Genomic DNA, 20859 nt, shown 5'->3' with positions numbered 1-20859 from the left:
TATTTTAAATATTTGTATTTAATAAATATAAAATAAATATATTAAAAATTTAAATTTTTGTATTTTTAATAAAAAATTAATTTATTATATTAACATATACTCTTAAAAAACAAAATAGCTAAACCCTGTTTTATAAAATGACAAGTTTCATTTATTTTTCTAAAAATAATTTAATAAAACAATCAAATTAACAGAAATTGAAAATAGAAGAAATTAATTTGTCTTTTTTATATTATTAAAAATTAAATTATTCAATAAAATGTCATGAAATAAAATTTCAATATTTATTTATTAAGTACTAATTTGTTTGAAGCAAAATTATCTAAAAAATTAAGAATATTATTTCTACATGTTAATTGCTTGTTAAAAATAAAATAAATTCAGTTAATATTAAATTAGTATTATCTTTATCAATTATTCTTTTTAAGTTGTTCGAACAAATTTAAATTAAAAGCAATGTCTTGACTGTTATTTTTAAAAAACTATTCTTAATTTATATGTAAAATTATTTTATTCTACATATAGTATAAACGATGTTTTTGTAATAATTTTCTTTTAATACTATACTAGAAAGAACTTTAACACATATTGGGTACCCTTTAACACATACCGGTAATCCTTCAATTTTCAAAAATCAAAAGTTCTGTTTTTACTATTTCGTAATAAAAATAGTAGTCTTTAATTACAGTGTAATAATTACAAAGTATCAGTATTTCAATAATTTTTAATCATTAATTTTAATTATATAGAAAGAATTTTAAATGTATTAAGTACACGGGCCGGGCTCTGAATGAAATAGAAATTCTGTTCGTTCACCCGGTAAAGGTAGTCCGGGGAATGCCATCAAGTAACTCGCATCCGTTTGATTGTTGGGGCAAGCAACGGAACTAAGATGGATTTTAATAACTCTCTGTGTTACCCACCTGCTTCAGGAACAGATGATTCCGCAGCTTATTTATCTTCTGTAAACTTCGGTACGGAGTTAATGATTCAATCAACTATTTTATTATAGCAGCCCCATCACCCACTAGAAGTCTAATAATTTTAGTTATTAATTTTAATTATAAAAAAATATATATAATATATATTAATTAAAATCAACCATTAAGATTACTAGAACATTGGTGTTTCAGATACATTTGAAAACTTTTTTAATTATATATATTATATATATATTTTTTTAATTAAGATCAATGATTAAAAATTATTAAAATACCAATATACCAATACACTTAAAAATTTTGGTGTGTTATGCAGTGTATTGAACAAAAAAGCATATATTTAAATCTGTATGATTTATTACTCGGATTTTTTTCAGAAATAAAAAAAAAGATCATGTTTCCTCCAAAACCATTTTTGAACTTTAATTTCCCAAATACGAATTTTTTTAGAGCAAGTTCGCCGCACAAATAGTATATAGATAATTAAAAAATATAAATAAATTATTTTAAAATAGAATACGATTTATAATTAAAAAAATCCTTGTTAAATATGGTTATTCCGGTGTACCTGTGTATTTCTGGAAACGATAATAATGGTTGCCATTGTTAAATATGGCTTATTTTTTTAATTTATAATTAAAAAAATCCTTGAAAAAGCCATGCTTGTTATCTGTGTATTTTTGTGTACTCTTATATACTGTTTGTAGATCTATATACTATTTGGAGATGATGATAATTGATTAAAAATGCGGGATTGAAAAAAATTAAAGGGAGTTCGCAGGAGATTAGGCAAACTTGCTCTAAACCGAAAAAAAAAAATCGTATTTGGGAAATTAAAGTTTAAAAATGGTTTTGGGGGAAATATTAATTTTTTTTTTTATTTCTGAAAAAAACCCTTTATTACTCTGTACAGGCTCATCCTTACTTAAATGCTCCTTACTAAGTATGGAGTGCTACACACCTTATTAATTCATTAAATCTGAACTCTTCATTTATTATATTTTATTTGAATGGTCTAGATTTAAAAAGATAATTTATTAATCAGGTTAACTATTTTTTTATAATTTTTTTTATTTTTTTATAAATTTTAGATATTGAGTTGAAGTCTAAAAAAAATAGTATATGAATATTAAAAGTAATATATCTATAAAAAAATAATTAAACTTTAGAATTAAAATAAATAATACATAAAAAATAAGTTAAAAATTCATTCACCAAATCCAGAAAAAAAAGGATATATTAGAATCTTAAAAAAATATTAAATATATATTATGTATATAATATTAAAGTTTAAATAAATTTTATTTTGTGTGAAATAAAATTATAATATTAAATATAAAACAATGATAAAAAATTTTGTGTTATATAAATTTAATTAAAAAAAATATATATACATACTCACGTAAAAAGCAAACAAACATATAAAAGTTTTATTTTGTGTGAAACAAACTTATAATATTAAATATGAACACAATAATAAAAAATTTTGTATTATATAAATTTAATTAATATATATATATATATATATATATATATATATATATATAAAGAAGCAAGAAAGTCAGTCTCATATACGATGATGGATTAGCTATCTATCATTGATTCAATCTATGAATCAAGTCGAAAGACTTCTTTGGGTTCCCCGAAGCCCCGAATGGATTGTGGATCGTTTCTGCTAGTTAATGAAATGTTTTCATGTTACAGAAGATCCGAAGAATATTTGAAACTACTTTCAAACCATCACACGGCAACTACCGTAAGAATTGTAGGGATTCCAATTTGGACTCCATCTCTGAGTAGCAATACAGTGCCCAGCAACAACCCATGCCTTGCGAGGCTGAGGCCTCTTGAAGCCGTCTGATCGCGGTCTCTGACTTGTGAATCTTTTTCTCTACCCCCACCAGGTCATCGAAAACGATTCGGTAAAAGCAACAACAATTTCATTATTGTTGCTATCTGAAATCAATCAGTCAGCGTCCTAACCCTACGAAAACGGTTGAAGAGTTCGTATCCTTCGTAGTGAGAGAGTGAGTTCCGGTTTACTTTGAAGGCACGAGGTGAGGGATAGTCTTAGCTGCGAGGCCCCGTACTAAATATGATAACAGGGATGTAAGAGGAGTATGGAGTTGGTGCACATAGTAATGCCAGGGTCTCGAATGCAAAACTATATATATATACTCACATAAAAAGCAAACAAACTTATAATAATTTTATTTTGTGTGAAACAAAATTATAATATTAAATATGAACACAATGATAAAAGATTTTGTATTATATAAATTTAATTAAGAAAAATATGTATGCTCACGTAAAAAGCAAACAAATATATAATAATTTTATTAACACAATGATAAAAGATTTTGTATTATATAAATTTAATTAAAAAAATATATATACTCACGTCAAATCAAACAAACATATAATAATTTTATCTTGTATGACACAAAATTATAAAATTAAATATAAATACAATGATAAAAAATTTTGTATTATATAAATTTAATTAAAAATATATATATAGTTATGTAAAATGTAAACAAACATATTATAATAATAATAAGCTCATTTGTTAATTATCCAAAGTTAAATGTAGCTTCTCAAATATAAATGAAATTATTATGTTACATTTAGATGATAGACTAATACTGAGAGAGATAGAGACTGCAACATAAAAATTGAAAGACGATAGAGATTACATAATTCTCTGTACTGTATTATGTATAAGATTGAATTATGTCTCAATATCTTTTTTATTTAAGATAAATATAAAGACTGAAATAAAAAAAATAGTTAAATATATTTTTTTCTAAAGGGATATTTTAACATTTTAAAATTATAATATAAAATTTTAAACATAATTAAACAACTTTAATTTTGAAGGGGTGTTTTATTATTTCCGAAATTAATCCTAAAAGGCTATTTTAATATCATAAAATTAAATATAAGAGTATTTTAATGTTTTTAAAATTATTTTAAAATTTTAATTCCTAATACAATTAAATAATATAAATTGGTTGTTATAAATTACTTTAGTATTTTTGGTAACATTCAAAAGTTGTTGTGTTCTTATAAAATTTAATTAGGGTATTTTAGTTTTTATTTAAAGTTTAAATTTATAATTTCTAATATAATTAAAAATATTTATTCTCAAAGAATATTTTAATCTTTATTCTAAAATGGTATTTTAATTTTTTTTAGATTAATTCTATTTTAATATTAAATTAATATTTCTAATTTTTAATGCAATCAAAGAATTCTAAATAATCCTATAAGTGTAATTTAGTATTTTAAAATTGATGCGTAAAATATATTTTAGTATTTTAAAGAGTAAATGGTCAAATTAATTTTTGAAAGATTATTCGTTTTCTAATTTGGTTTTCGTAAGATTTTTTTAATCAAGTTCGTCTTTTAAAGATTTTAAATTAGTCATATTGGTCATTCTGTCACTTCCTTTGTTAACGGCATCAGAGTTTGTTGATGTAGTACGTTAAATAACATAACACACACCTAATAGTCCTAATTGACTATTAATATTATTAGTTAATGAAATTACATCAAATGAATTCCAATTTGAGAAATTTCAATACCTCAAGTTCTCTTCTCAATTAGACTTTAATTTGATCAAATTTCATAAATTTATAGTGTTAATATTCAATTAAGGTTCTTAGGCTGCATTTTATTTTAAAAATAGAATAAGACAAGACATTGAAAACTAGACAGAGAGGACAGAGGCACACAAATTAGTGTTCTTATATTTTGTTTGGTGATAAACTAAAACAAATTATAAAAGTCTAATTTATTATCAATTTTTTTATTCAAAAAATTTAGGAAGATAAATATAATAATAAGAGTTATAATTATAAAAAATTAACAAGGATAATGAAAGAAAAAATAAAAAATAAGTTGTATCTTTTGTTAGTGTCTCTGTATCTTTCTTGGATAGATGTACACAAAATACATTAATTCAGTATTTCTTGACACAATGTCTTTGTCCATGTCTCATCTGTCAAATACGATTTTGTGACTCTGTATTTCTGTTTCAGTATCTCGTGCCTGTAAACAAACGCACCCTTAGGTGTGTGTTGTGGTGTCACTTAAGGTGTCACATTAGCAAATTTTGACCCATCAACAAAGAAAGTGATAAAAGGACTACCATGACTAATTTAAAATCTTTAAAGGACGAGTTTGATTAAAAAAAAATTTCGAGGACCAATTTAAAAATCGAATAATCTTTCAGGGACTAATTTGATCATTTGATCATACTTTAAATATGAACTACAAGGGAATTTTTTGTTTTTAAACTAATGCTATAAGGATCTTTTAGTCTCTTAAAATAGAATCTACAAAAAAAAATTTTTAATTTTCTTTAAAGTTTAACTTTGTTTGAGTTATATAAAAAGGTATTTTGGTCTTTTCCAAATGAACTAAAAGTGTAATTAAGTTTTTTTTAAATCAAATTTAAATTTTTAATTTCTAATATAATCAAACAAGATGAATTAATTTTATAATGGCATTTTAGATTTATTTTTTAAAAAATTAATGGAAAGAGGTTGTTGTTTCGAGTTATTATCTGAAATCAAGTTTTGAACCTGAACATGAGGTCCAAACACTTAAGGTTAAGGGTTCTGATTTGTTCGTTGTTATTTCCGACTCGTGTAGGTGACGCCATGTAGATTGGACTTGTCGTTGTTGAATCGACTTAGACGTAGCTTATTTGTGGTTTATCCATTCTTTATTTAGAGTGTGGGCGAGACCTATGTTTAATGGGTGTAGGTATGAACAATTGCTTTATTCTTTCTAAAATTATTATGAAAGAATTTTAGTTTTTAGAATTCACATTTACTATGTCTAATATAATTAAACAAACTTTATTCTAAAAGCGTATTTCAGTAATTTTAAAATTAATGCTAAAAATTAATTATTTTTTAAATGAATTTGATGAGTATTTTAGTCTTTCTGTAATTAAATTCAAATTTTAATTTGTAATATAGTTAAAATACTTAAACATAAAAGAGCATTTTAGTCCGTTTAATATTAATCCTAGAATACTAACTTTTAAGAATATTAAAAAATGTCTTTAACCCTTTTAAAAAATTAATATATAATTTTACCTAAATTTAAATAATATACTATCTTCATATATTACATATGTATTTTGTTATTTTTCATTACAATTATGTTTTTACTGGAGATATATTTATTCACGTTTGATTATTTTTATCATGATCTTAAAATTATTGGTGATATTTTTATTATTTTTGTCATTTAAAATTATTTTTGTTGACACTTAGATTCTTAAAAATATTTTTAGTAATTTATTTTTATTTTTCTACTTCTGGGTGACTTGCTTTTATTAGATAGACTAATTTATTTATAATTTTTTATAAGAAGATATTATATACTGTATTTTGATTATCTAAAATTTTCTTTAAATTGATTAATAAACAAATTTATATATTTTTAGTTTAAAAAAATTTATATTTTAAAGTAATTTTTTTTATGCCTTTTGATAACCTATGTTTTATTCATGTAAATATTTTTTACTTAAAAAAAAAATTTCAACTCAATTTCCTCTCAAACAAATCCAATAATGTCCATTTTCATCGCATAAAGGTATAAAGCCATAATAAAAATTATTGCTAAAAATTTGCACAATTTACTCTAAATTAGCCAATTAGCCATAACCATTCTTTCAAAGCCGATTCTTGGTTCAAATTAGCCGCTCTAACTACTAATTTATGGTTCAATCGATTCGATCGTAGTTTAACCGAAAACCCATTTTTAATAAAATAATACATAAAATATAAATACACACAGGAAAATATAATTATAGTCTAATATAAATTTTAAAATATTATCCATAGTAAAAATATTACATAAACCACAATGTTATGATCTCTTTCAAATACAAACTCAAAAGTCAAATTAAAAAAAAAATCATAAAATGCCATATGATAAACTATTTAAGATTATTCACAATCTTACACCACACAGTAATAAAAAATCACAGTTAACGTATTAGCTAACAACAATGAGAGTTAAAAAGTACTTAGAAGAGAGCAGACTGAGCAGTGAGCACACAAGGGGACAGGGCACAACCGGAGGGGATGACGCGACGGAAGGGGAGGAGCGTGGTGGAACAGATGGAGGCAGGAGGCGAGACCAGTTGCAGCTGCGGCCATGGCTGTGCGATGGAGGCAGCTTCCAGAAGTTGCAACGACGACCGTAGCAAGGTGATGTCTGGACGGAAGTGAAGGAGTGAGGGAGGAGATCAATGAAAAGAAGGAGATGGAGAATGAGACTGTGAGATAGACGAGGCATGAGGGTGCTGCTGACGGTTTTGGACTTTGGTAGTTTGGTTAGAATTTCTCTCCTCTAAACCAAACAGCAGGATTTTGGACTTTTGGGAGAAAACCGACTGGGTCCCACTAGTTCAGTTTGACCGGTCGACTGTGGCTTCTGAATCTTTCGGTTATAGTATCTAATTGATTCATTGTTTTCACTTGTTTACGGTTCGATCGATCGGTTTAAACTGATTTTCAAAATCTTACATTACAATAATAGCTAAAAGAGAATATCTATATATTTATACAAACTTACCTCTTTATCTTATAATTCATCATATATGTATACAATGTTTAATATTGTTGACAACAATAATAATAATAAAAATAAAAATAATATTTTATTAATTCAGCTATGAAGTATACTTAGAACTTAATATATGTTTAATTATTTATTTACTTAATTTAACTATATTTTTCTATTGATACTTTAAATATTTCTAATAGTATGTTTGATAATTTAATTTTTATGTTAGTACATATATTAAAATGGCTTAAAAAAAATTGAAATAGTGATTTATTTCAATGTTTATTTTCGAAACACAGATAAGCAAATTAAATAAATACTATTTTAACACTAACATTTTGCTAGTGAATATACGCTTTTTCTTTTTTGTTAATAAAAAAATAATTTAAATACACAATTAATAATAATAATAATAATAATAATAATAATAATAATAATAATAATAATAATAATAATATTTTTATACAGATTTTAGAAGTATTTCGTATATAAATAGTGTTTTTATCAATTTTGTATATAAAATTTTAAAATTATTTTTAATTAAATAAGATTGAGAAAATAAATAAATTTAATAACATTTATAAATAAATAATCTTTAAATAATATTAGTTAATTTTTATATTGATTTTGTTCACATAATAACAACTTATTTTTGTAATCTTATTTTTAATTTAAATTTATTTATTTTATATATTTTACATATTAAATAATTTAAAATATTTTATTTTTTTATAATTTATAAAAAATATAAAATTAATTTTTAAAATTCAATAAAAAAGCGACAGAATAGAAACCACTAGTAAAAAGATAAAGCCAATTAAATGTGTTAAATATCTAATTAACTTATTTTTTAAAAAAAAAAGCTAATAACAAAAATAGAATAATTAGTATTGATTTTTTTTCACACAACACATTTGTTTATCAAAACCGTTTTTCACAAGATTTATATTTTAAATATTCTATGTATTTATCATTCATATACTCAAATGTATGATAAGATAGGTTGGATTAAATAATATATATTTTATGACCACAATCTATATATGTGTATATATGTGTATGTATGTCATATTTTATTACTAACCAAATTCCAATCAAATAGAAAATAAAGCCAAATATTTATATTTACTTTTATCATATCTCCATAATATTATAATTGTTCTTGCAAAAAAAAAAGTTTAATAAAAAAATTTATATAAAAATATTAATATAATTTTTAATAACAAATTTTTTATTAAAATATGTTACTGAATACTTATATTATTTTAAATGATATATATTATTTAAAAAATATTTAAAATTTATTATTTTGTATTAATAATATTATTAAAAATATATTATTAGTTTTTTTAAAATAATATTTTTTTTGATTCATCAAATAATATAACAACAAAAAATTTTACATAACTAAATCTACTAAATAAATATTATATTTATTTTTTTATAATATTATATTCATTTATTTCTATATTATATGTAAAAAAAATAAAACAATAAAAGTATTCAAAAACATCACATGGACAATAATAGAATAATGGAGGAGTTTCATCAAGTTCTCCTCGATACTTTTCTGGTGTAAAAATCGTGCACTAGCTTTCGCCCTCTATACACTGTAATTCACCTTATTGAAAATCCCTAAATTAAAAAGAGTCACTTTACTTGGTTTCCCTTTGCTCCCAAATTAGATCTCAGTCATCTCACAGACTCCTTCCACTTTTCAGCAATGGCAGTCGCTCTCCAACGTCTTACCTCCCAATCCCACCGTCTTCCATCTCTCTCCTCCTTCCTCGCCAAATCTCTAATCGCCCGATCCTCCGCCACCACCTCCACCTCCTCCTCAACTTCCTCCTCAAAGAAGGTCTCCGACCGCATCGTGCGCCTCTCAGCAATCGACTTCGAGGGCAAGAAGCACGAAATTCTGGGCCTTTCAGGCCACACCCTCCTTAAAGCCCTAACCAACTCGGGCCTTATCGACCCAGCCTCCCACCGTCTGGAAGAGATCGACGCCTGCTCCGCCGAATGCGAGGTTAACATCGCCCAAGAATGGCTAGACAAGCTCCCTCCACGTTCCTATGAAGAAGAGTACGTTCTCAAGCGCAATTCGAGGGCTAGGGTTCTCAACAAGCACTCCAGGCTCGCCTGCCAGCTCACTCTTAACCATGACCTTCAAGGTATGGTCGTCGCCGTCCCGGAACCCAAACCCTGGGACACTAACTAATATATAAAATTTTCCCTTTTTTTTTTATCTTCCTTGAATTGGGGGATTTTTGTTAAGTGAAAAAATAATGGCTTTGAGAAAAGATTGGAAACTTGTTGAATTGTTATTTTGTAATTTGTACTGTTTTAGACTTGCGATGAACCGGTATTCGCTCCTTTATATGCATAAGTACTGCTGCAATTGCGTATTGTGATGCAATGTTGATAACTCTGCATTGTTTCATTTTTGTGGGTTATCTTGTGAGGTCACTTTGTTTAATTATAAAGAAAACAATCATAGAAAGAATAAAGCTACTTGGAGATTGGGAATGATTTTGGATGATTTTGTTAAGTGGATGAGGATCACGGTAGAATATATAGTTCGAATATATAGTTCAGGGATCCATTTGCTGGTTTTTGCTAATAATATTAATAACGTAGAGAGATTTAGAGGGCTTTTTTGGCAAGAATTATCAAATCTGAATTCATCGGAATGATGTTCGTTATGTCTTTTTGAAGGAGTATTGGAATAATCAGTTTTCTTTTGGTGTATTACACAGTTTTGGTTTGGTTTGAACATGCGCAAGATGTGTGCTTTGTGTTGTGTTTAATTTGAATAGTTGTTTGGTCAAGTGCTTTCCGTAGGAGAAAAATATTGCTGTTACTGAGAGTACAACTTTAATTCTTTATAGATTTTAGAACTGCACCAAGAATAAGGGATTGCACCCATTATTACAGGCATCATGGCTCTAGATGTTAAGCTCATGAAATCCTAAGGCCATAGTAAAGCCAATAGTAGTTAAACAAGTAAATTTAGTTGACCACCTGTTGGTTGGTAAATTGATGTACGTTCTTTTGTAGTTGCTATGAGTTTTGGTTTCCTTGCTTCTAGTAGAAATGGGTAGAAGACACAAACCTAGTCAATGAATCAGTGAGTGCCAGTTTCCATGAGGAAAGGGACTTTTGTGGTTTATTAGATGCATGGTTTGCTATTCAAAGCAATGATAGATGAATGTGTTTTTTGAATAATTTAAGTATATTTTGGACTAGGAAAAGGTAGATTGCTGCAACATATTGTTAAAGTAGAATGAGGTATCAGGTATGCTAGTTTTTGTGAATAATTAAAGAAGGTTGGTTATGTTCAGCAGTTAAGCACAGTTTCAACATCAAGATGCATAGAACTTTTCGCCCCTCCTATTCTTTTTCAAGCTACATGAATGTTGGATGTGTTTTTTTTTTTTTTTAATGCCAGCTTTACTATGCTTTTGGTCCTTGTAAAATATTGGCAATTTTGGTACCCGCCCAAGATCTCATGAAACAGTTGTTTGGTGTTAGTAAATGCATGTGTCCATTAAAGTGTTGAAATCCAGCAATTTATAACACATGAAGAATGCATCACATTTAGAGAAGATATGAATGGGAGGAGTAATGTTTATGTGCAATGGATTTATTGACACTTCATGTAGGCTGCGTTTGTTTGCTTAGACATGGACACTAATACATAGACACGGTGGTACACGTCCACTGTTTGTTTGCTGAGACACGATTTTTGAATGGGCACGGTGGTACACAGATACACACAGAATACATGTTTTTAGTGTCTCTCCTTAAAGCTGAGACACTGAGACACAACTTATGAGACACAACTTTTTTCACTTTTATCCCTAGTTAATTTCAAAAATTCCAACCTTATCCCTACCTCAACCCTATCCTAACCCCTTTCTCTACTCCCTCTTCCTTCTCCGTCAGTCTTCTACCTCTCTCCAGATTCTTCTCCTCTGCCATAGATCTTGTCGCCGCCGCCATGCCTCCATCCTCCGACGGTCCTCTCTCTCCATCGCCGCACTCTTCTTTCTTGCTTTCTTAAATTTGTGTCTCTTCCGCGCTCTTCTGTCGTTGCCTTTCTCGGATCTGTGCTGCCTCTACATCGCTGCCCCCACTTGTACAGATCTGTTGTCCTCGCCGTCCATTCCTCGTGACACAGAGTCACAGCACCGTCCAACCCACAGCGAGTCGCAGCATCGTCCAACCCTCTCGACACAGCAAGTCAGTGTCGCCATCCAACGCTCGTGACCCAGAAAATTGCAGCACCTTCCTCTGCTCCTTCTCTCACTGTCTCCCTCATCTCTTTCATTCTCCTGCGATTTTTTTTAATTTTGGTTATGGTTACTGTGATTATTGCCTCTGTCTTCTCTGTTTTTTTTTTCTTTATATTTTTTTGAGACAAATGGTGATTATTAAAAAATTATCAGTGATTTTTTGGTAATTAGATGATGATGAAGATGATAAATCCGATAATGATAGTGATGGTGGTAGTAGATGGTGATGGTGGCTATGGATAGTGGTAGTTGTGGATACATTGGTGTTATTGGTGATGATAAATTTGTCATTTTGATAAATTTGTGTATACCAGTGTACTGTTATGTATAATGTTGCCAAACAAGATAAAAATTTTGTGTATGTTCATGTCTATGTGCTGTTGTGTCTTTGTGTCTCTGTCCATTGCTGGTTAAGACAGCAAACAAACGGAGCCGTATTGTTTCTTGTCCAAGGTTCAAAATAAATTAGTAGTATGTATTATAGGCTACAGCTCCTTTATCTGTCCACAGGATGCAAACTAACAACCGCTGTATTATCTTTATATCCATGTTTTGCAAGATGTGTTATAGCTTCCAACTGTGTTTCATGAGGGTTTTTTTGTGTTTTTTTTTGGGTTATCTGTGATAATCTTTTGAACAAAAAAATAATGGCCATATCTACATGTATTTCCCTATACGTATTCTGTATTTCATAAAATTGTTTGTATTTACATGATAAACTTAGGCAAATTTCTGATGCGTCATTGATTTATAAAATATAATGATGTGTTGGAAGCCCAGGTGTGCTAATAAGTTGGTATGTATATGCTTTCTAGAAGAGGACATATGATAAGGTTTGCTAATGACTGATATACAAATAATATATTATTATTGCTCGGTGAACAATTTTAGGAGTCTTATTTTCATCAAATACTACATAAGATGAATGACTTGCTTATTAATGTTACATTAGTGATACATTGGAGACAAGTATTAGAACACAAAAGAATTGTCATAATGAATGCTCATCTTCTGAATCCAGAATTCAATTCCCCAGTAATTGTGTTTAGTTTCCATTGATTTGTGCTTTCTTCATGCTCCAAGCACTCAAACTTGTGATTTTAACACTAGAAGTTCCATTATTGAAGGCATATAGTTGTGCCTCATCATTTATTGCCAGTGTGGGATAAACTCTGGCAGTGATGCAAGCCTTTCCGTCTCCTCCAAAACTCTCCACAACAGAGTGATCAATCTGTTGAAAAAGTGAAAAAAGAAACTCATATTAGAAGCATAAAAGTAAAAGATCTAAGGAATAATACATGTCAAGTAGCTGCAATTGGTTTCTGATAGATCATGATCATGACACTGATGGTTGTTAAGTGTTAACCATTTTAATAGGAAGAGCAAGAGTGACCTCCTTTTCTTCACAATAAATAAAATAAAGATGAAATTCTTTGTAGCCATGACTTGTATGGATAATGATATCTTCAGTTCCTTTTTATTTATCACAAATAAAAGAGAATGGAAGAAGTATGATTAATTTTCTTTTGAAGTTCTTATGAGTGCATAAATTGGAACTTACCAAGCTTCTCAATGACAACTTCTCATGAAGAGGATCCACATCCACAAAAGTTCCGTAAGTGGTGAGATCATTATCTTTGTTCAAGGAAGACCTATCAAAGCAATGATTATAAATATCAGAGTGATTCATATGGGAAATACATAATGGATACGGTTGAACTTAGGTGTTTGATGCACTAAAATATGTTAATGGTATAACTTTAATAGATTATTTTCTCCGTGGATCATATTTAGTTACATCATTTACAAACCTGCTTTGGTCACTGCAAAAGAGAACCAAATTTTCGTTTTGGTATTTGAATATTCTGAAGAACACTGAAGTGTACTCTTGCAATCCCTTTGAAGCCAAAACTATTAGGCCAAAGGGTCCCAATCCACTTCTAACAGAAGAACCCTTCTGGCTACACAGAATTTGGGGGTCTACCCAAGAGTTCAATACTTCAGCATCGCCAGTCTTATTTATCTCAAATGAAATTTCAACGTCAGCCTGCAAAATACACATAATTAAATTCATCTGAAGTTTGAAAAGAATCACACTCTTCTTTTCTTTTTTGGATTGATTCATCACTTGACATCCATAAATAATAGAATGCGTATAATAGAACCTATATATAAGGGTGGAAAAAGGCCAGGCGGCCTGGCAGGGGCCTGCAGCCTGGCCTGTATTTGGCCTGGCCTGGCCTGGCCTGTTATAAAATAGGTACAGGCACAGGCTCTTTTAAAAGTCTTAATAAATTAATAGGCCAGGCCCAGGCTCACTAATTAGCCTTATAGGCCTGTCAGGCCTGCCTGAGCCTGTTAAAATATAATTAAATATATAAATAATTATTTATTATTAATAAAATTATGAGATATTTTAAATTTATTATATTTTATTATAAATATTTTTATATATTTTAAATATGTTAAAAGTTTAAAATTTTTTACAAATATTAAATATATGACATATTACATATAACTATTTTTATTAAAAAATAATTTTTTTAAATAATATTTTTATTTTTGTGAAAAAAAATTAGCAGGCCTTTTAACAGGCTTCAGGCCAGGCCCGACTGAATAACAGGCCAGGCCTAGTACTTTATAAAGAGCCTATAACAGGCTGCAGGCCAGGCTCAGGCCAATCAACTGTATGACAGGCCAAGCCTGTTAAGAGCAAAGCCTGGCCTGGCCTGACCTGTTTCCACCCCTACCTATATATATGAACTTGCTCATTTAACACTAGGGGTGGTAAAGCGGGTTGGCCCGTCCTAACCCGCCCAGCCCGCCTAAGCCTGCATCATAAATGGGGCGGGCCGGTCCGTTCCGTAACTAAAGTGGGTTCAAAATGCTAGCCCGTTCTGTTTTATGGCGGATTAGCGGTGCCCGACGAGCCAGTCCGTCCCACCAAAACCTGCAAATTTGGCGATGCGGATTTGGCGAATATTTTTAAGGTTTAATTACTCTGTTGGTCCCTATACTTTCACTAAATTTTTAATTAGGTCCTTATACTTTTTTTTCTTTCAATTGGGTCCCTACACTGCTTTAATTTTGTAATTAAGTCCTTCCTAGTGTAAAAAATATTAGAGTTAACTGAACATTTCTTCGCAAATTGAAGGTATTTATAATTAAAAACTTAATTAAATCTTTGACCGCATGTATTTTGGTAAAAATATTATGTTAATTTTAACATTTTTAACATGAAAAGGATGTAATTACAAAATTAAAAGTAGTGTAGGGACTCAATTGAAAGGAAAAAAAGTATAGGGACCTAATTAAAAATTTGCTGAAACTATAGGGACCAACAGAGTAATTAAACCTATTTTTAATTTGACGGATTTCAAATCCTAGTTCGACCCGTCTTTTTTAGCGGGTTCGACGGGTCGGTCCGACAAGTTCGACCCGTTTTACCACCCTTATCTAACAATGTATTAGCTAATTGTTAATTTGACAAATTTAATTGCTTGAATATTTATTTCAATTAATTAATTTATTAGTTGATTATTAAAAAAATAATAGAACCTATATCAAACATTTAAAACACATAATTCACCTGTGCTGCTGTGATGTCATTAACTTGAAGCAGTTGACCACCTTTGAGGACTTTGGTGTGCCAGTTGACTGGGTTTTCTCTCAGCTTCTCAATTTCTACCACTGGCCATTGCACTAATTGCTTACCTGACTCATGAAGCCAGATAACCCTTGGTATTGCCTGCAAATACATGTCAAAATGCTTATTATTAAAACTTGTTCTACACACAATAATTTCCTTAAACTTTATCAAATTCAACCTAACTTTTGATCATTTCTAAATTTATGTATACTATTAAAATTTTTAGTTTATTATCTTAATTGTCCTCCAAAGTTTTAAATGAGTAAAAATTTAAATATATATTTAAAAATATAAAAAATATCCAAAATTTTGTTTATTTAAAATTTAGAAGATGATTTGGAATTTTTTTTATTATTTTTCTTTTTATATTTTACATGATTTTAAATATTTCTATAAATATATAACTAATCTCCCTTCGAGAAGAGGTCAATATAACTTAAACAAATAGAGATAAACTACTATAAATTTGCTAATCTGGTTTCTTGAACAGAGGACTTAATAATTTTTTTTATTATTATTGTTTTGTTTGTGGGGCTAGATCTCTATACTAATGGTTTGACTCTTACCTGTCACGTGAAATATTTTATTTTTGACATCCCTATCCATGCAAATATTAAAGCATATATTATAAGACCGTACCAAATTATATAATCTAACCAAATAATTCATAGAAACTTCAATAATCAACTATTCTTGGATTAAATTAGAGAGAGATTAAAACCAACTCACATGGATTCCAGACCATCCTTTCTTGATATCATCAGCAACACTTGATGATTCGTTGACCCAACCAAGCAACACCCTTCTCTTATTCCCATCATCAAAGAAAGTTTTTGATGCATAGTATTTTCCATAATCATACCTTAACACGGTTTCAATATTCTTATCAAAATCCTTGTCCGGGATAAATTTATCCTTGGTAGCATTATAACTCCCAATCAAATAGTAATCATGTTTCCTATCATCCAAACTAGCCTTAAGCACGTGCCTAACATTATCATCATTCACAGAAGTATCTATTCCCAAAATGCCCTTTTTCAAAACAGGGAAAAAATCAGGACATTCCCACATTCCAGTATAGTTAGATGAATGTAAAGGGTGTTTGGCTTTAACCCACTTAACAAAATCTCTGCTCCTATATAAAAGTGCTTGCCCAATTTTGCCCCTCTTGTTTCCAACTAAGACCCTCCAATGCCCATCTCTTCCTAGCCATGCTGTGGTGGGGTCCCTAAATGAACTTGCATTGATCTTGTTAGCAATAGTTGGTGCCATCAAAGGGTTTTCCGGGGATTTCACCCATTCTTTAAGATATGGATCAGACAAGTCTTTGGGGTAGGCCAAGTTTTGAACTTGTTGATTGTTTGGATTAATTCCGGTGTACAAAATGACAGGTTTGCCCCCAGGGCGTATTGTAGCTGAACCTGACCAACAACCATTTATATCTGACGGCTGAGATGGATAGATGGCAATATCAAGTGGGGTCCAATTAACAAGATCTTTTGATACAGAGTGAGCCCATACAATGTTCCCCCAAACTGCACCTTTAGGGTTGTATTGATAAAATAGATGGTACAATCCCTTATATCTCATTGGTCCTACATAATATAATATGCCACATATATTATATTAGTGTAAAAGAATTATGGACATATTTTATTAGGATAAATTATTAAAATAATAATAAAAATTTGATGTTACCAACAAAAATAACTTTGAAAATGTGAATGATAAAACATATAAATCTCAAAAAAATTTAAAATGTAATAAAAAATATTATTTTATTAATTTACTGTATCTATTATTTCAAAAAGTATTTTATAAGTGAAAACATATATTTGATTAGATAATAACTTAAACCCTTTTCTTTTTTTTTGGTATTTTTTATGCTAGTGAATTGGTTTGTGCAACACCTGTGCATAGTGCATTGTTTGCGCACAAGAGTTTGCCATTAAAAAAAGTTTAATTTTATAAACGAATTTTATTTAATTATACCGATTCTTTTGGATAAATATTTAAATAATTAAAATTTAAAATAATTATTTTTACTGACGTATCATTATATATATATAATTATTTTATATTAATAGTGCATTAAAATTAATTTTTTTTTTAAAATTAATAGAATATATGAGCAAATACTAATTATAGGATATAGTGTATTCGTGTATTATGCCGAACAATAGTTATTATTTACTACCTTAATTAGTAAAATTTATATGAAGTAACTATATATAACTATATATACTATTACATGACATAAGTTGAACATATATATATATATCTTCAAAATCGAAATCAAAGTCATACTTATAGATGCAACATGAACATACCAGAGATGCATTCAGTGTATCTCTTTTAAAAAAAATGATTAAACTCTTCATCCACGGTACTTATATTAATTATAGGCTTTTAGATAGTGTTTCTATTTGTGGTATGAGTTGCACTTTTATAATTATGGTGGAAGACACATCATCAGCTTATGATTTTTGAGACAAGAAACTTAGCATGACTAATGCACTAGCAAAAATTTGTGCTAACCATCAGATTTTTACAATTACATGTAAATATGATATCACATAATTAGAAAAATAAATATATCTAGAAAGCTAATTAGTGACAGCGATTTTTAGTTATAATATAAGTATCCCTATGATAAAGGGTTGACCAAAATATAATAACATAACTTACTAATATGTTATTTCTCCTCCTATTGTTAATATTACCTAAGTTTTATCAAACAAATAATAATTTATTACAATGTAAACCTCTAACTTAAACAGTTATTTTCAATTAGAGGTAGTAGTTATTATATAAGACTTTTAAGATATCCAAACACTTCTATTGTATATACATTGTTGAAAACTCAGGTGCAATCGACTTTACGTGAAGTTGATATCTGAGAGCCGTTAAATGATTTGATTGATTTAACTAAATTTTTATCTAACAATTCTCAGGTATTAACTTTACGGGAAGTCGATTTCACGTCAGTTTTTACCATATACATTTTACATTTAGATTTTATATTAAACACGCTCTATTTTTTTTCACTATATTTTATTGACAATAATTTTATATTGTTAATAATTAGTATTTAAAAGTTATTATCTTAAAAATATAATTTTCCTCCAAAAAGAAGAATCTAGGAAAAGACAACCGATTAATTTAATTCTTTAAACTATTATATATCCTCATGCATAATATTTATAATAAGAAAATTAAATGCCGATCGGTTGGAAGAAACTTCTTAATCAAATAGATACCGAAAATTAAATTTGTCCCTACTCCCTACCGCATGAATATGCCAAATATCTGAATGTCATGTATATATGTTGTGATTTATTATATTTTTGGAACTGCTGTTGATGAACAAACTTTTGGAAATTAAATTAAAAATTTTCATTATTGACCTCTCTTCTACATTTCTCAATTATTGTTATCAATATTTGAATCCTTATTAAATTTGAAAATTTCAACCAGTTTGACCAAAGTTCTTATATATAAATGTTAAAATATATACTATTATTTCTATTTTCTTCTGAAACTATACATACAAAGAATATACTAGGCAGGGACATTGTGATAGAGATATGATATTTAATAAACACTCATGTAGACTGGGCCAGGTTGTTTATACCCATACAACACCCAACTCAATTTATTGATAAAAAAAAAAATTATACTATTAATGTGACGATATATCGAAGACAATACTAGAGTAGGGATGATTTATTAAAATTTAAAATATTAAAGTAAATATTAATATAAGGTAGGAGAATTTGAACGTTTGCCAATATATTTATTTATTTATTTATTTCCTTACATTCGGAAACGGTGCTTAATAGAGATAAGGGAGCCATGATGACCCCTCAAAAATTTTAAAATTTATATCCTCCTTCTCTTTTTTTTAGCTTTCACAATATTTTTAAAAAACTAAAAGGTTTTTTTAAAAAAAAAATACTTGTTTCACTAATTTATTAATATAAATGATTTTTAAAATATCATAAAATAGTATTAAGATATTTCTTATCTTTAAAATTAATTTATCATATTAATATATTGTTTTGGCTAATTTAATTTTGTGATATATAAATAACTTAATAAATTTAATTAATAAATATCATCTGATCTTTATAAAAAAATTTAAATAATAAATCATTTTTATTGTGGAATTTCAGGCTATATAATAGCTAGCTATTCTACATGCAGAAGAATAATATAACTAAACATTCATATATCATTATAATTATTCAGTAAATAAAGTGCAAATAAAGCACTATAAGCAAAGGAGGGTTAAGAAAGAGGGAAGATAACTAACCATTAGGATCTGCAAGTCCAAACACACCCAAGCATCCATTTTAGCACCACCGGTTAAATCATCAAAACAAGAAGCAAATCAAAGGATCAAATTGTTAATATTTTTTTTTAGTGACTGATCAAATTGTTAATATACATATATATATAATGTTTCCAAAAATAAAAAGAAAGAAATTGAGCAGATAAATATATACAAGCAACTAATTAAGCAAGGGAATTAAGTCGTAATTTTTTCGATCGTTTCAAGTTATGAAGAAGAGAAAGAGTTTGTAATAGGGTGAAAACTCAGTTGCAGTCAAGTTCACATGAAGTTGATAGTTGAGAGTCGTTAGATGATTTGATTGATTTGACTAAATTTTCATCTAATGGCTCTCGATTATCAACTTCACGTGAAGTCAACTGCAGCTGAGTTTCTACCTTATAATAGATATTATTTAATATTTATCCTCTTTGGCATTGCTATCAAGGATAAACAATACCTATATACTTTACATTAACAAACAAAACCAGCAAAAGTATCAAGAAAAATATGATAATTGACAAATATAATCAAACACATAATACCATTTATCCAATTCTTGGGAGGTTGGAAGTGATAAGCTGTTCTGTAAGGTTGATGAGAGGAATCATCATCATGATCAGAAGTAATTAGACTTTGAAGGTTTCTAAAAAGATGGTGAGTGGCTTCAACATGAAGAACACCATTAACATAGATGATAGAGAAAAGAGCAACAAGCCAAAATAATGGAGAAATTTTGATCATGTTTGTGGTTATGTATGTGTGTTTAATTCGATGTAGCTAGGAGTATCTCTTTATATATATAGTGATTTATGTGCCAATGGTTAAATGATATGACGGAAAACCGGGTGATGATTTGTTGAATGGATATTGAATTCCAGAGTGAAAATTCATATAAGATAATAAATATATAGTGATGATGAGAGAAGCAACTAGGAAAATGAGAAATTTTATATATATAAATTCAAAGTATTGTCAGATTTCACAAGTCAACTATGGAAGAGAAATTTAAATCTTGTGTCTTATAAGATACGGAAAGTTAATAAGTAA

The 20859-nt window shown here is 28.4% G+C and overlaps 2 protein-coding genes across 2 annotated transcripts; one reads left to right on the top strand and one right to left on the bottom strand.

Moving 5' to 3' along the window:
• Nucleotides 1-9124: 9124 nt before the first annotated feature.
• On the top strand, nt 9125-9957 carry LOC107618361 (2Fe-2S ferredoxin-like superfamily protein). Its single transcript, XM_016320398.3, has one exon. It carries the CDS (start codon nt 9256-9258, stop codon nt 9748-9750), a length of 495 nt encoding a protein of 164 aa, XP_016175884.1. The 5' UTR covers nt 9125-9255; the 3' UTR covers nt 9751-9957.
• A 2716-nt stretch (nt 9958-12673) lies between these two features.
• Nucleotides 12674-20635, bottom strand: LOC107618360 (beta-fructofuranosidase, cell wall isozyme). The gene is made up of 6 exons (XM_088500188.1): nt 20348-20635; nt 16206-17071; nt 15417-15575; nt 13639-13874; nt 13389-13479; nt 12674-13058 (listed from the first exon to the last, which is right to left on the bottom strand). The coding sequence occupies exons 2-6, from the start codon at nt 17064-17066 to the stop codon at nt 12873-12875; spliced, it is 1533 nt and encodes a 510-aa protein (XP_088356314.1). The 5' UTR covers nt 17067-17071; nt 20348-20635; the 3' UTR covers nt 12674-12872.
• Between the last annotated feature and the right edge of the window lie 224 nt (nt 20636-20859).

Source organism: Arachis ipaensis, chromosome B9 (assembly GCF_059453495.1).
Source record: "Arachis ipaensis isolate K30076 ecotype BB chromosome B9, ASM5945349v1, whole genome shotgun sequence".
Lineage (NCBI taxonomy): Eukaryota > Viridiplantae > Streptophyta > Magnoliopsida > Fabales > Fabaceae > Arachis > Arachis ipaensis.
Note: the sequence above shows the minus strand (reverse complement) of the source record. Positions and strands in the feature narration are given on the sequence as shown.